The sequence below is a fragment of the Dunckerocampus dactyliophorus genome, chromosome 8 (assembly GCF_027744805.1).
Source record: "Dunckerocampus dactyliophorus isolate RoL2022-P2 chromosome 8, RoL_Ddac_1.1, whole genome shotgun sequence".
Classification (NCBI taxonomy): domain Eukaryota; kingdom Metazoa; phylum Chordata; class Actinopteri; order Syngnathiformes; family Syngnathidae; genus Dunckerocampus; species Dunckerocampus dactyliophorus.
The window spans coordinates 5,140,383-5,155,653 of NC_072826.1; the positions used below are offsets into that span (position 1 = coordinate 5,140,383).

Sequence of the window (15,271 nt, forward strand, 5' to 3'; positions counted from 1 at the left end):
CAATATATGTATTCTTTACACTGTATTCTTTACTTGCGTATCTTGCTTGCTGCTGTAACAAGTGAATTTCCCCGCTGTGGGATAAATAAAGTACAAATACAAATACAAAAAGGAACGCTACACCTCGCATTAACTTTTCCAAACTCAAGCAGTGGTGGCAGCTCCAATATGTAGCGTTACCTTTCGCTAGTGGCCTGAGGCATTGTGAGCGAGTGGGTGGCTAGTAGTTAGCCGGTGTGGTGTGGCGAGGTGTCACTACACAAGTAACGTAGTTCTTGGGTGTAACAATGTTAATAACAATAATAATAATAATGATAACAATGTCGCTGTAGCTTGGTTAATATGCAGGTCACATTATGTAAATGGAGTTTTGTTGGCGTTTTTTGGAGGTTTTTTCAGAAGGTTTTATAGGCGAAATAGGTGTGTCCCATAACGTGCATTTTTAGCTGTTTTTATATCTTTAGCACGCACAGAAAAGACAAGACGTGTGTTCATGTCTCACATACGGATTGTGGATGATGGGCAAAATTCCAAAAAAGTGCACTGTTCCTTTAAGGAATGGGACAAGAGGACACAAACATTAGCAGCACTAACATAGCTACAGTATGTGAGCTACAGCGCTAACAATACACGCACATATTAACAGCAACATCATGCCGGGTTAACCTATTATAGGGTTCCTACGCAAGTATGGAAAAGTATGGAAATTGATTTGATCAATTTCCAGGTCTGGAAACGTACGTTAAAATGTTCATGTTTTCAAGACTGTTAGCACGAATACATCTGTATTCTTGTAAAATTATTGCTATTTTTTCCATTTTTGCTGGGTTTTTTTTGTTTTTCTTGCCTTGTGTATTTTATTTTCAGAATGTGCCAAGGGCCAATAAAAAACAGACGGGGGCCGTAAATGGCCAAAAAAGACATTTCATCTCTTCTCTTGTGTGTACTTTCAGAGGCTGGTGGCGATGAATATGCCTCTGAACAGCGACGGCACAGTCATGTTTAACGCTACTCTCTTCGCACTGGTGCGAACAGCCTTGAAGATAAAAACCGAAGGTGACAATCTACATTTGACAACTAAACCAATATATAGAACAACATACAAAAGAATAAATCACCTCTGATTGCAACCCATGAGCTTATGTGCTCATTTCCTCGTGCTCCAGGTAATCTCGAACAAGCCAACGAGGAGCTTCGAGCTGTCATCAAGAAAATCTGGAAGCGAACCAGTATGAAGCTGCTGGATCAAGTGGTGCCGCCTGCTGGTGGTCAGTGGAATGACATTGCTGTTCGTGTATCACGGTGTTTCTGCTCATGTTCTCCTGGTTGCAGTGTGTTTTGCCATCCATGTGTGTTCGGCCCGTCCTGGACCCTGATGGAGGCTGCAGACGTGGGGCTTGCATGGCCTCCTAGGCAGCGGGGCTTTACTGACTCATCTGTCTTGATGTCTTCTTAATTCACTGCTTTTTCTTCTCCTCACATTCTTATGCCTGTGAACTCTTCTATCTGTGTTTGTGTGTATGTGTGTGTGTGTGTGTGTGTGTGTGTGTGTCCAAAACATCTGAAGCACTTGAGAATATTCTGAAGCAGTTCTGTTTTAGGGTGGTGGCATGGAACTAGCGTTGCCTCTCTCTTTCGCGTGCTCTTTCTCTGATTTCTGTCCCCAGAGTGCTTGGTTCAAGTGATTCAGACCCCTGTTTCATAATGATTCTCACACACTTTTGCACACAAATATACTCTAAAGTAGGGGTGTCCAAACGTTTTCCAGTGAGGGCCACATACTGCAAAATGAAAGGATCCAACTTTGCTGAGTTGATATTTAGTAAAAATAAGTAAACAAAGTAAAAAGTAAAAGTAAAAAGTAAATTTTCTTTTCATAATATTATGCCTTAATTGCCATAATATTTTTTTTTAACATTTCAGCTCTACACTACTAAAATGATCTGATTTGTTTTTGTTAATTTTGTTAAATTGCAACTTTTTTCTCGTGAAAATACGACTTTGATTTTGATATGATTTAGATTTTATTCTTATAAAATTACCGTTTGTTTTTTTCTTTCAGCTGTTTGAACTTTGTTCTAGTAGTTTTTTTTATTCCCATATTTTCACTTTATTCTCATAATTATCTATATCTATATCTATATCTATATCTTATAGATAATTATCTAATTATCTATAACTTTTTCAGCAACCTAATTTAGACTTTATTCCTGTAAAATTGCTGCAGATTTTTCCGTTTTTATTTATTGTTTTTTTGTTTGTTTTTTTTTTAGTTTCTTTGTCACAATATATTTTTAGAATGTTTTGCGTGCCAATAAAAAAACAGGTGCGAATGGTACCTGGACTGCATTTTGGACACCCCTGCTCTAAAACATGCAGAAACATGATGGGCATTTAAATTGGAGCTACCACTCCTACCTGAAGTCTTTAGACAGCAAACTATGGTAGTTTAGACTGCAGCCAAGTAGTGCACTGTGCAATATCATTGCAAAATTTAATACATTGAAGTAAATTTATACAATGAAAATTAGAGATGCTTGATATTGGCTTTTTACCAATATCTGATATACGGGTATTGATGAGTACATGAATCGGTATCACATTTTTACGCCAATATCCGCCGATAATATTTGACATCCCTAACTGAAATAGTTTAAATGAGCAAGAACCTCGTGGATGATAACATCAATCCAAAATTAATAGAAAGAAAGAAACAATCAGCAACATCCTTAGTCATTTTTCACTAATAAGAAAAATCTATCTTTTCTGAGATAGTGATTCAACTTGTAGTTTGCAACTGCACAGTGTCGCAGTGCATTATTGCAAAGATTTTCAGTACAGTGCTTGTGTTAGTGCTCCTTAGATGTACCTAATGTCGTGGCTGATTGCGTTAACAAGAAAGCACATGCAATACTAGAATACAACATAAATGATGCATTGGAACACTTTTATGCAATAAATTGTCCAAAATACACCATTTTTTTGGTTTGTTTTCATGATGCACAATGATGCTCATTGTGTTTTTATCTATACACCATCAGGATGGATGTGTACAATATCATTTTGGTCTGAGAGGCCTGTGGTGAGGGTGGCAAAGACGCCCCCCACCCATCACCACCAGCACTACTTGGTTTTGTGTGTGCTGACCTGCTGACACAGGAAGCATTTGTGTGGTCTGTTCACTCAGATGATGAGGTAACCGTGGGGAAGTTCTATGCCACCTTCCTGATACAGGACTACTTTAGGAAATTCAAGAAACGTAAAGAGGAAGGCCTGGTGGGTGCGCACCCCTCCCAGAACAGCACGGCCATCGCACTGCAGGTGAGTCTCAGCCAGGTCCACGAGGGACACTGAGGATGTGTGGGCCAAGCAATGTTGTCTTTGTGTGCATTCCATTCAAGTGTGCTAATTTTATGGTTTGTGATCCAGCAGGACGTTCATAATCTTGCTGTACAGTATGGATATGTTCTGTTTTTCATGTGTTGTGAAGCTGTACTTTAACGTGTGTCCCTCTTTCTTTAAACTTCACACATGTTGATGTTAAGCATGCGTCATTGTCTCATGGGATTTCACCTTTCAGCTCATCAACTTCACCTCCAAAGCTTTATGTTACACACTATTATTATTATTATTATTATTATTACTATTACACAGCAAAAACATTAGCTTCCCTTGCATAATCCACTGAGCTCCAATACAAGAGCTGGCAAACTCCATACAGCCCTCCAGTGGGAACAGCTGTTTGCTCACAGGGTGGTGATGCAACATTCCTCATACAAGAGGGAAGGCGAGTATGAGCGCTGACTTTGTGAAGTGGCCCAAAAGGAAAAAGGAGAACAGATTTCAATTACAGTGGAACCTCGGCTAGCGGTCATTAATACACTCCAGAAGGAACACAATCAGTTTTTCCCCATAAGAAATTATTTCTTATAATCCAAGTAATCCATTCCGGCCAGCTCAAAAATGTAAGTTAGAGAACAGAGAAGAGAGAACAATTTCTAATTTACAATGATGACCTGGCAAGTGGCCTCAGCATAAAGTAAAAACAAAACATATGCATAAATCCACAATGAAACCATACAACCAATGGGGAAAAGACAGTGAAGTAAATAAAGACGACAGGGAAGCGTCATTTTTGATGTAAATCAAAAAATATGCTAACCAAAGGTCCACCTTTCTGTTTTATTTGGATTCATTTCTAGTTATACCGTGGAACCTCAGTTAGCGTCCGCCCGGGTTAGCGTGTTTTTTGAAAATTTACACGACAGTTTTGCCTCGGTTTGCGTGCATTTTCCGGTTAGCGTGCAACATGGCGCGTGTCTTTTTGTCTTATCAATACACTGCGTGAGTCCAACTGTATTCTTTACGGGTGCATGATAAATATCGGGCCGATATGAGGGAATTATGACGTCATACCAATAAATCCGATAACATTAAAAATAGCTCAGATAACTGATCATTTTAAAAAACACTCCAATGAAGCTCGATCAGCCATACTGTGCAGGTGAGTGTATCAAGCACCCCTTTCATTCACTTTAAGTGGGACAACATTGTACCAAATGCTCTGCGACGAGGGGAAAAAACCCCATTGAGCACACAAAAAAACCTTACCAGCCACCTGAAACGCCAGTGTCACAGCGTTTGAAAAGTGCAAAAGGTTTACCGGAGACCTTCGTGGCATCCCACCGGCTGCTCAGAGCGTGTGCCCGAATACAGTGCACCTTGCTGGGCCACGCCAGGTGGCTCCTCCTGCTCTACACTCTGGTTCTCATGATATTTGATTAGGACAAATCAACAGGTACAGTTGGTCAAATTCTAATTTGTTCCAGTCCTTCCTACCGCTAGCTGTGCACAAACTACAGTTAAACCTAAATTTTAAAAAGTCATTCTAAAAAAAGTTATCAGTACCATATTGGTCTATCAGGATCAGTTTGAGAAAAAAAAGATATTGTGCATCTCTAACAAAAATAGTTGCTGAAGTATATCTAGGCAAGAAGGAATCATCACTTCCAACAGTCATCTAGGGACTGTTGCAGTTTGTTTAAACAGGTGTGGGAAGTGGCGGTGACAATGCATACCCGTGCAGGAACAGTGCATGTCACGTGTACTACTGTTGTGCACTGGACGTAAACACTGCTTAACAAGGTGTACATAAGTCGTGCGGGAGCGTGGTCATTTTGTGCCAATGCACACCACACGAATCGTGTGCCAAGTGCGTAATTTATGCGGAAACAGAACGCAAACAGTGCACAAACGAGTCTACACGCTTTTCAGGCGTGCCGTAAATACATAAATAATAAATAAACACGCATTGCTCCAACAATGCGGAGGCAAAATATGTGCAAGTGTAAATAAGAAGACGTCACTTTGTTGCAGTATTCAGGGAGTATTCAGTCCCCTCTAAATACCCTTTTCAAAAAAGTGACTTTCCTCTTCTTAATGGAGACTTTCAGAGACTGACATGAACGCATGTATCTCAACAAGCAGCGGGTGCTGCTGTGTGCCCCTGCCTCAACTAAAAACACTCGCAGGCAGCTCTGTCTTGTTTGTGACATTTAAAAAAAAACGACCAACTGAAAAAGTTCTAAACTTACAGTGGTGTGAAAAACCGTTTGCCACCTTCCTGATTTAAACAAATTTAAATATCGGTCATTGACAACACAACTGCAGTTTTTAAATGAAACATTTTGTTATTAAAGGAGGAAAAAAATCCAAACTTACATGGCCCTGTGTGAAAAAGTGATTGCCCCCAACCCAGAAAGAAAGTAATTGAGATCTATCAGTCTGGAATGGTTTATAAAGCCATTTCTAAAGATTAGGGACTCCTGCAAACCACAGAGAGAGCCATTATACACAAATGGAGAAAGCATGGAACAGTGATGAACCTTCTCTGGAGTGGCCAGCCAACCAAAATTACCCCAATAGCGCAGTGACAACTCAAAACCCACGACAACATCCAAAGAACTGCAGGACTCACTTGCCTCAGTTAAGGTGTGTGTTCATGACTCCACCATAAGAAAGGCACTGGACAAAAACAGCCTATTGAGATGCTGTGGCATGACCTTAAAAAGGCGTTTCATGCTGGAAAACCTTCCAATGTGGCTGAAGTACAACAATTCTGCAAAGTTGAATGAGCCAAAATTCCTCCACAGCGCTGTAAGAGACTCATTGCAAGTTATCACAAACGCTTGATTGCAGTTGTTGCTGCTGGGTGGCCCAACCAGTTATTAGGTTTAGGGGGCGATCACTTTTTCACACAGGGCCATGTAGGTTGGGATTTTTTTTCTCCCTTAACAATAAAAAATTTCATTTAAAAAAAAAAACTTTTTGTGTTCAGTTCAGTGTTGTCATTGACTAATATTTTTTTTGATGATCTGAAACATTAAGTGTGACAAACATGCAAAAAATAAGAAATCAGGAAGGAGGCAGACACTTTTACACACCACTATTTGTTTACTTTTCATGTTTTTCACACACTTCCATGCACGTGTCATGGTCAATGATGCAAGCCACCACCACAAATAGATTGCAGTCCTGTGGGAAACACTGCATTAGATAGCGCAGGTGAAGTGAAGTCAGTGTACGGCTGTCACCACAAAGCAGGTGTATTGATATAAAGCCTAATATACATAAAACTGCAGGCTTAGGCAAAGACTGTTAAACTGCCATCTTAACTGTCTGTCTGTGCCGTGTCGTCTGCACTGCAAATGTCAGGTGTGGCATCGTCCAGCAGGCATGTGTGTGCGCTCGTGGCAGTATGATGTCCCTATGTTTCAAGATGTAAGACCAAGGCCTCAGCAGCAGTCCTTAGTCCTTCTTTGTTGTCATGGTTACAGGCTGGCCTCCGCACGCTCCATGATATTGGGCCAGAAATACGCCGAGCGATATCATGTGACCTGCAGGACGACGAGCTAGTAGACTTTATACCAGAGGAAGACGAGGAAATTTATAGGGTAATTGATTTGATTTTACCTGGCGTTCACCATATGGACACAAGTTGGGAGACACAAATCCATGAATGTTTTACTTCCTGTGCATACATTGGCCAGGTGTCCGCATACTTCCATATTGTGTATACGAAGCATATATATTTCCATGGTAGTCTAAATCACACACACTCTAAGCTTATCCTGTAGTTTTACCCATTTTTTTGGCACTTTTCTTTTTGCCATGTCTCATTGAAGACAAAGCAAATATATTTTGTCCACATGAGCCATACAGCCGCAGGTGCTTATGCTCAGCTTTCTATTTCTCCTCACATCAATCCTAAAACCAGACTTAACATCAAACACTTTTTACCTGTACTGTCACCCATGAAAGTGTCGTAGGTCTCATTGTGCGTACTCCCTCCCAGCGTAACGGTGGACTCTTTGGCAACCACCTCATGAACGGAGGTCATCGGCGGTCCACCAGCCACCAGACCAACGCCACCCAGCGTCCCCTGCAAGTGCAGCCGCCCCCTCACTATGCTCACATGGAGCAACCAGTGGGGCGGCTGTCCCGAGCCAACGCCATGTCCCACGGCAACCACCGTCATCACCACCACCACCATCACCACCACCACCGCCACCACAACAACTCCTACGGCAAGTCTCTCAAATCCACCAACATCAATCTCAACAACGCCAACAAGTCTGGTCTTCCCAACGGGGGGCACCATCGCTACTACCAACACGCTCCTCCCAATGGCTACCCGGGTCATCGGGGCTCCTACTATGACTATGAAAAGCCCCGCACTCCACAAGCTCAAAGGTACCAACACATGCACCATGTGTTCTACTGCAGAAATAGTTCTGATCCAGTTCATTTGTGCTCATGTCATGTTGTCTTGTTGCTATCACCTGATACTCAGAACATGTGGATTACACATTCAAAAGCCCAATTTTGATTCCCAATTAATTATTATTTTTAACTTGAATAAGAAATTGGAAAGGAAAACATAGGTTTCTTTGACCACAAGGTCATTTACACAGCTCAAAAAAATAAAGGTCACATTCGGTCAACTGTTGCGGCATTATAGCAGTGTATTTATTGCACAACACAACCAATATTGTCTTATTACTAGTAGGGCTGCCAATCGCTTAAAATATTTAATCGTGATTAATCCCATTTTCTACATAGTTAACTCAGAATTAATCACAGGTAGACGTTTTTAGCTCTAATAAGTAGGGATGTAAATCTCTTTTTGGGAAACGACTCGATACGCATCTAGACGGTTAAGATGCCATTAAAAAAACATATATTTTAAAAACAATTCGATACAGTGTACAAACGATATACGTTTGGCATTCTTACAGTATTTTCAAATGTGTAAAAGAGCACATCAGATCCCCAAGCATGCTGTAAGGCAGGGGTCCCCAACCACCGAGCTGCAGGAAACGTTCAGGTGCAATGATTTAAACAAAAAAACAAAAAACACACACAAAAATTAAAAATAAAAGAATTTGTAAATAACTACATCAATTTTTTTTTTGTAAACTGATGTCAATTTTGGAAATATAGCTGTCCTCGGCTATGCCTGCCCGTAACTAGCAGCTCCTAGCCCAAATTTTAGCTTGCAGTTGAAAGCAAAAAAATCAGCCGAGACTGCTTGCACTTTTAGCGCAGGAGGAACTTTCGCTGCGTTCGGGCTGCGTCGGGCTACGGGCACTCAAACCCCTCCAACATGATAAGGTGGTGATACACAGAGTAGTAAATGGACAAAAATGTGTTAGCTCGATGCTAATTTCTATTGAAAATCCCATATGCGTGCTAGGAATTAACATTAGCGATTTTACATGGCAACTTATTAAATAGATAACTCAGATGCACATTCCATGTAAACATACAGTACATAACAAGCACTTAGAAGCAAACACTTTCTAAGGCTCAACAAGAGACCAGATTGGCACATTCAACATCTTAATGCCAGACTGCTACCAAATGTTGGTCTTATAACAGCGGGCTGCAAGTAGCACTACCGACCCTTGTCGCCACCTATAGGAATTTTAAGAGATGATCCTCTGCTGCATGAAAAAATTCCCTTCAGAAGTGCAAGATTATGACGGCATTTTTAGGGCTTCTTCTGGGTGCGTCCATTATCTGTATTGGCTGAGGGTCTTGAAACACAACCCCCACAAATAGCAGGGATCTACTGTGTTGGTAGGTTATGTTTATCGCACATATGAAGCGCTATAATGCTTACCTCTACGGTGTCCCTAAGCTGGAGTCAATTCTGCAGCAAAAAGCCTCATGGCTTTTTTTTTTCTGACAGAATCCAGCTTCTTATCAAGCCTTCCTTTTTTTCCACCAACCTTTATTCATTCCACAATTGATGACAAACAGACTGTGTCACTGACACTTCATTTCTTGAGAAAGCACCACGGCTTCCTTTGGATGAGCGTCTTGTTTTTCCCCATTAAATGTGCCAGACAATTTCATTGCTGCACAGCAAAACAATGCAATTGTCAAGCAACACTGGAGTGAACGTCTACTTCCTCCTACAGTATATGTTCCATATACTGTATGATATACAGTATATATCACTCTTTCTCCAGCCTTTTTCTCTCTGTGTTCTCTCCCTTTCTCCGTCCTAACCCTCTGCTGTCTTGGACAGAAGGCGCTACTATGAGACCTATGTTAGGTATGTTGTTTTTTTTTAGCTTTTGCACCAGCGGTAACGGCAAAGAAGGTCTTTCTTTCCTTGAATTTCTTTCATTTTTCACTTTTGCTTGGATGTGTGAACGGCTGCATCCCCGCTAAACGATGCTAAAGTGCAATATGCTGGTCTGGTTAGTTTACACACCTTACACACGGATGTGAGGTAAAATGAAAATATTGTTCTAAAGTGGCCAGCATATTGCGGACAATATCGCTTATTTTTCTGCATGTGGCTTATGGGATTGTTGGAGGATGTCCACTAGTGGCCACTGCTTCTTGTTTAAGCTCATGAGTTTGAAAATCGATATTGCAGATGTTCTTTACGCCACAAATATCTGCTTGCCGGCTTTTGCTACGATAGCGTACACTTAAATGAGGTTTCACAAGCCTGTGGGCTGGCATCTGCATGGCAGCGCATGACCCGAGTCTGCTAACACTCCCCCTGCCCTCTTTCAACATAACATTGTTTGCACTCTGACCCCTGCTCCCTGGTGTCCCTCCAGGTCCAACGGAGGAGATAGACGCCACCCCACCATCCGCAGAGAGGAGGAGTTTGATGATGACCGCCTGTCTGGCGAGTATTACAGCGGGGAGGAGTTTTATGAAGATGACAGTATGCTGTCAGGGGACAGGTGGGTCATCCACACTAAACTTGTTTCGTAAGAAATCTTCAATTTATCATCATGTCATATGTGGAAAGGTACCAGAACAGTGACACAGAGTATGAGACTCCCAAAGGCTATCATCACCCTGACAGTTGCTATGACGATGATGAGCAGCCTCTCTACCGCGACTCCAGGAGGTCACCAAAAAGACGCTTGCTTCCTGCTACACCGCAAGGATTGCCAGGTATTGATCTGCCTAATCTTCACAAAATGACTACAGCAGGGGGCTTATATGAATGTGAACTGTAATGAAACCCTGCACATCACTCTATTGTTCAATACAACACAATTATCTTGGCGCCTACATTGCATTGAAAATAAAACAAGACTTTGTTAGTTGAGTGTCTTCTTCTGCCCTCAAGTGTCCCTAACAAGTGACTGATGTATTACCACCACCAGTGGTGGGAGGCTGTATTGCTACTCACTGTTTCCCAGATAACAGCCCTTATATACAATCTAACAGCATGAGGCCCTCTAGGTGTGGGCTGCGGCCCTATGGTTAAGAATCTCTGACATAGATTATATGGAAATGAACACAGGTCTCTCACACTGAACATAGAATACATGAAGGACATATTAAATATAGTAATAATAGTATTACATGCAAGAATGAAATGAAAGAGTCGTAAAAAAGTCACAGTGCGTCACTCATTTGGGTTCCAGGGTGACACCACTAATGTACATACCCTCAGTGGACTTCATGAAGTACACCTGCACAATCTACTAGTCAATACAAGAGAAAATGAGGTCACCCAGTTATTAAAACAGCTCTCAGTATGATGCAGTGCACTTGTACACTACTGCAAACTACAATAATAAACATTCAATGAATAGCTTTTTGTGCGTTATTGTATGTCCAGCTTGAGTGTTTGCAGCTTCATTTTACTTCATGAATACCACAACGCACACTTTGGAATGAGTGCTCACTGAGGTCACTGACTGGTTGATGCATGTTTCACAGGTCACAGGAGGCCGTCTTTCAACTTTGAGTGTCTGCGCAGGCAGAGTAGTCAGGATGAGCTTCCACATCAGCGCACTGCCCTACCACTGCACCTTATGCAGCACCAGGTAACTCCCACAAGTTCATGCTGCTCTCCTCCAATGGCTGCAGGAAAAAAAGTGATGCTTTCTAGCCCAGCGGGTGTGACTGCCCTCTTTTTTAATGTATTGACTTATCCATTCAATGATTGCCATTTGTGCCAGGTCATGGCTGTAGCAGGCCTGGACTCCAGCAGAGCCCACCGCCTCTCCCCGACACGCTCCACTCGTTCCTGGGCCACACCCCCCGCAACCCCGGCCAGTAAAGACCAGTCTCCGTATTACACCCCCCTCATCCGCGTGGACCGCGCTCACAGGGAGAGCATTGCCAGCAGCCACGTGTCGGTGCGTAAGAGCTCCTGGTACACGGACGACCCAGACTTCTCGCAGAGGACATACTCGCCCATTCACCTGCAAGTGCCGCCCGACTACCACAACCAGTACCACCAGAAGAGAGGCAGCGCCACTAGCCTAGTAGAAGCGGTGAGGTTCTGCCTAAGGTTTGATTTAGAGTTTTTCATAAAACATTAAGCTGTAAACGTATCAACAAGGGTAGTCAGTCCTGCAAATGTAAACACTAAAGTAATGCATGAAAGAGGTGGGCTAAACTCAGTCATCAGTCTAATGCAGGCTTTTTAATAGTTTGACAGTCAGGGGGAAGAAAGTGTTTTTGTGTCTGGTTGTTTGGGAGGGATTGGAAGAGTTTGTGGGCGGGGTCTGAGCCGTCCCCAGAGATGTTGCTGCCCTCTTTTTGGCTCTGGACCTGTACAGTTCCTCTATGGAGGGCAGGCTAGTCCCGATGACTTTCTCTGCGGACCTGATTGTCCGTTGCAGTCTGCTCTTGTCCGGGTTGGTAGCGGAGCCAAACCAACCTGTGATGCAGGTGCAGAGAACAGACTGTATATGTATTGTAGACGGTTGTTAGCAGTTCCTTTGGCAGGTTGAACCTCTTGAGCAGTCTCAAGAAGTACATCCTCCGCTGTGCCTTTTTCCGAATCCGTGTCTATGTGGGAGGACCACTTTGAGTCCTGGGAGATGGTGGAGCCCAGGAACCTGAAGGAGTCCACTGTCACAGTCCACTGACACAGTGTTGTTGTGGACTCTGAGGGCGGGGAGAGGCCTGAAGTCCACTGTCATCTCCAGAGTCTTAAGCGGATTCAGTTCCAGGTTGTTGTGACCACACCAAGAGACCAGCTGATCCACCTCGCGTCCATACGCAGATTTTGCTGAAATTTGCAGATGACACCGCTGTCATTGTCCTCATCAGCGACAGTGGTGTCATCTGCAAATTTCAGCCGTTTCACAGCTGTGTTGCCTGAGGTGCAGCAATTTTTTTTTTAGGAAAAAGAGCAGAGAGGAGAGGACACACCCCTCGGGCTCACCAACGCTGTTGGTCCAGCAGCTGGACATGGTGCGCCCCAGCCTCACCTGCTGCCTCCTGTCAGTCAGGAAGCTGTTGATCCACTGACAGGCGGAGGGGGGCATTAAAGTTTCAATATTATGCTACTAAAACTGCATTATTCTCAAAAAATATATATTTTTTCTCATTAGAACACACCTTTTTTGTCTTAATATTTTGAAGTCATTCCTGTAAAATAACTGCTGATTTTTTTTTTATCCGAAATATTTTTATTGAATTTTGACAAAGTAAAAAACAAATACACACAATGTTTGCTGGTAGTTTAGGCATAGAACGAGAGAGAGAGAAAACAAAAACAGCAAAATAACAAACAAAAAACCCACAAAGTAAGCCACACACAGCCCAAAGAGACAGAGGTCCGAGTTTGGTAGGACTACCAAATGCAAAACAACCAAAGCAAATGCACAAGTGAATTAAACAACAGATGACAGCAAATAGGCCAGAGAGGGAAAGCTATTGGGGAGCTCAGGTAAATTTAAAATAACTGATTTTTAAAATTTTTCCGCTGTTTTAGTTAAATGATATTTTTAGAATGTGCCGCAGGCCAATAAAAAAAAGCGGCCGCCTGCAAAGGGCCTCCAGGCTGGTCTAGTGTGAATGGTTTGCACCTTTGCTGATTGCAGCCAAGAAGTAACTGCTCCCCCATAGGTTCCAAAGGGCAGGCTTGACATTTTACCAAACTTTCCTCCTTGTTTTTGGAGCAGGTTTTGATATCAGAAGGCCTCGGGAGGTACGCCAAGGATCCCAAGTTTGTTGCCGCCACCAAGCACGAGATAGCAGATGCCTGTGAGATGACCATCGACGAGATGGAGAGCGCGGCCAGCCACCTGCTGAACGGCGGCATGGCGCCGGTTATCAACGGGGTCAACGTGTTTCCTCTCCTGACTCCGGGGGGCTACGAGCCGCAGGACCCGGCAGCAAGCTACAGCGACGAAGAGCCCGAGACGGAACCCAGGGCTCCCTATGAGGAGGACCTGGCAGACGAGATGATTTGCATTACAACTTTATAGCAGGAGACGACCCAATCAGTGGAAATACAAGACATGTTGTATTCTTAGGCTCTGACCAAAAGAAGTGCCTTCAACACTGAGGAGAAAAGGCATGGAGAAGAAGAGAGACACGCCCGTCGTGTGATTTTTGCAAAAAGAAAAGTTCTCTTCCTGCCAGCAAAGGACATCACAGCACGGAGCCCTGCGGAGCACCGAGGGAGCCGACCTGACCTTCCTGTCAAAGGGCTTGGCCTGGGGGTCCGGGCAGAGAGCAGCAAGCGTGGAGGGCGCGTGGAGGACGCTCTTGAGGGCTGCTCGGTTAGGGTGATGACAATCAGATGTACGATGTCATTACCTCAGTCACTTTATTAAGGTTTGGCATATCATGCAAGTTTTCAATGCAAACATACAAAGGCATACCCCACCCCACCCCACCCCCAAGTCTCTCTCCTCCTTTAGCTCATTGGATCCCCTCGTCATGTGATTCGTGCTCCCAACACAATATGCAGGAACTAACATCCAACTTTTGAGTGATAAATGCACTAGCAGGCACACTTAAGAATATTTCATAGTTGTAAATTGTAGGATATGATGCCACACTCTTTGTAAAGAGAGATTCTATATTTGGTAATTATGATCAGCAATATGGACCGTACTGATGTGCTCCAAAAGCAGACATACCATGTCATCTGTGCTCATATGCAGCCTGCTTTTTTATTCCTAATGAATAACATTCAATTGATCATGATTTTAATGCATTTTGCTGGAGTTTGAGGAGGTTTTGCATGTGCGCAATGTAGTACATTGGGACCTCCAAAGTCTTTTGCCACCTTGGTTGACTTCCAAGTAATTTTCCCACAGAAAATGAGGTCAAGTGAATAGATATGCTAACTGCAGCCATCATAAAACCTTTATGAAGTAACATTTGACATGCCACACAAGTCTAAAAAGACCATGTCATAAAAGTAGAAGAAAGTAAAGCTACACTTTGAGAATGTCTGGTAGAGATGAATACTGGCACCTAGTGGCGTCTTATAGGTACTGCTGGAATTATTACGTGAAAAAGCACAACTCAATTTTTTTTTTTTTATTTGCTGACTTCGCATGAGTCAAAGTTTTGACTTTTGAGGTACATTTTTAGCTTGATTTAGCTTGAAATCCGGGCATGCCCAGCCGGGAGAAGGCCCCAGGGCAGACCTAGGACACGCTGGAGGGATTATGTCTCACAGCTGGTGTGGGAACGCCTTGGTGTCCTCCTGGTGGCACTGGAAGAGGTGGCCAGGGACCGGGAAGTCTGGACCCTTTGAAGAACAAACATAACGGAGATGGAACAGCAAAGTGTTTGTGGTGCGATACTGCCACTTAGTGGTGGCTTATAGGTACTGCTAGAATGAATGCGTATGTGTCCAAAAGACACACGTGTACATTAGATGCTTGCTAAGTCAAAGTCTAATACGACATCACTTGTTTCAAGCAAGTTTGTTTTGTTTTGTTTTGTTTATTTTCAAGTGAAACTGCTC

The 15,271-nt window shown here is 43.0% G+C and overlaps 1 protein-coding gene across 6 annotated transcripts in view; it reads left to right on the forward strand.

Moving 5' to 3' along the window:
* cacna1da (calcium channel, voltage-dependent, L type, alpha 1D subunit, a) overlaps positions 1-14,190 on the forward strand; it is a 91,858-nt gene extending 77,668 nt beyond the window's left edge. For all 6 annotated transcript variants that reach the window (XM_054785207.1, XM_054785209.1, XM_054785208.1 and 3 more), the window contains 11 exons: positions 954-1,056; positions 1,167-1,268; positions 3,188-3,321; positions 6,837-6,953; positions 7,355-7,752; positions 9,596-9,622; positions 10,143-10,271; positions 10,340-10,488; positions 11,266-11,372; positions 11,508-11,825; positions 13,467-14,190. In XM_054785207.1, the coding sequence (XP_054641182.1) occupies positions 954-1,056; positions 1,167-1,268; positions 3,188-3,321; positions 6,837-6,953; positions 7,355-7,752; positions 9,596-9,622; positions 10,143-10,271; positions 10,340-10,488; positions 11,266-11,372; positions 11,508-11,825; positions 13,467-13,772 (1,890 nt within the window). In that variant the 3' untranslated portion in view covers positions 13,773-14,190. The remainder of the gene's footprint in view (positions 1-953; positions 1,057-1,166; positions 1,269-3,187; positions 3,322-6,836; positions 6,954-7,354; positions 7,753-9,595; positions 9,623-10,142; positions 10,272-10,339; positions 10,489-11,265; positions 11,373-11,507; positions 11,826-13,466) is intronic.
* The last annotated feature ends 1,081 nt before the right edge of the window (positions 14,191-15,271 follow it).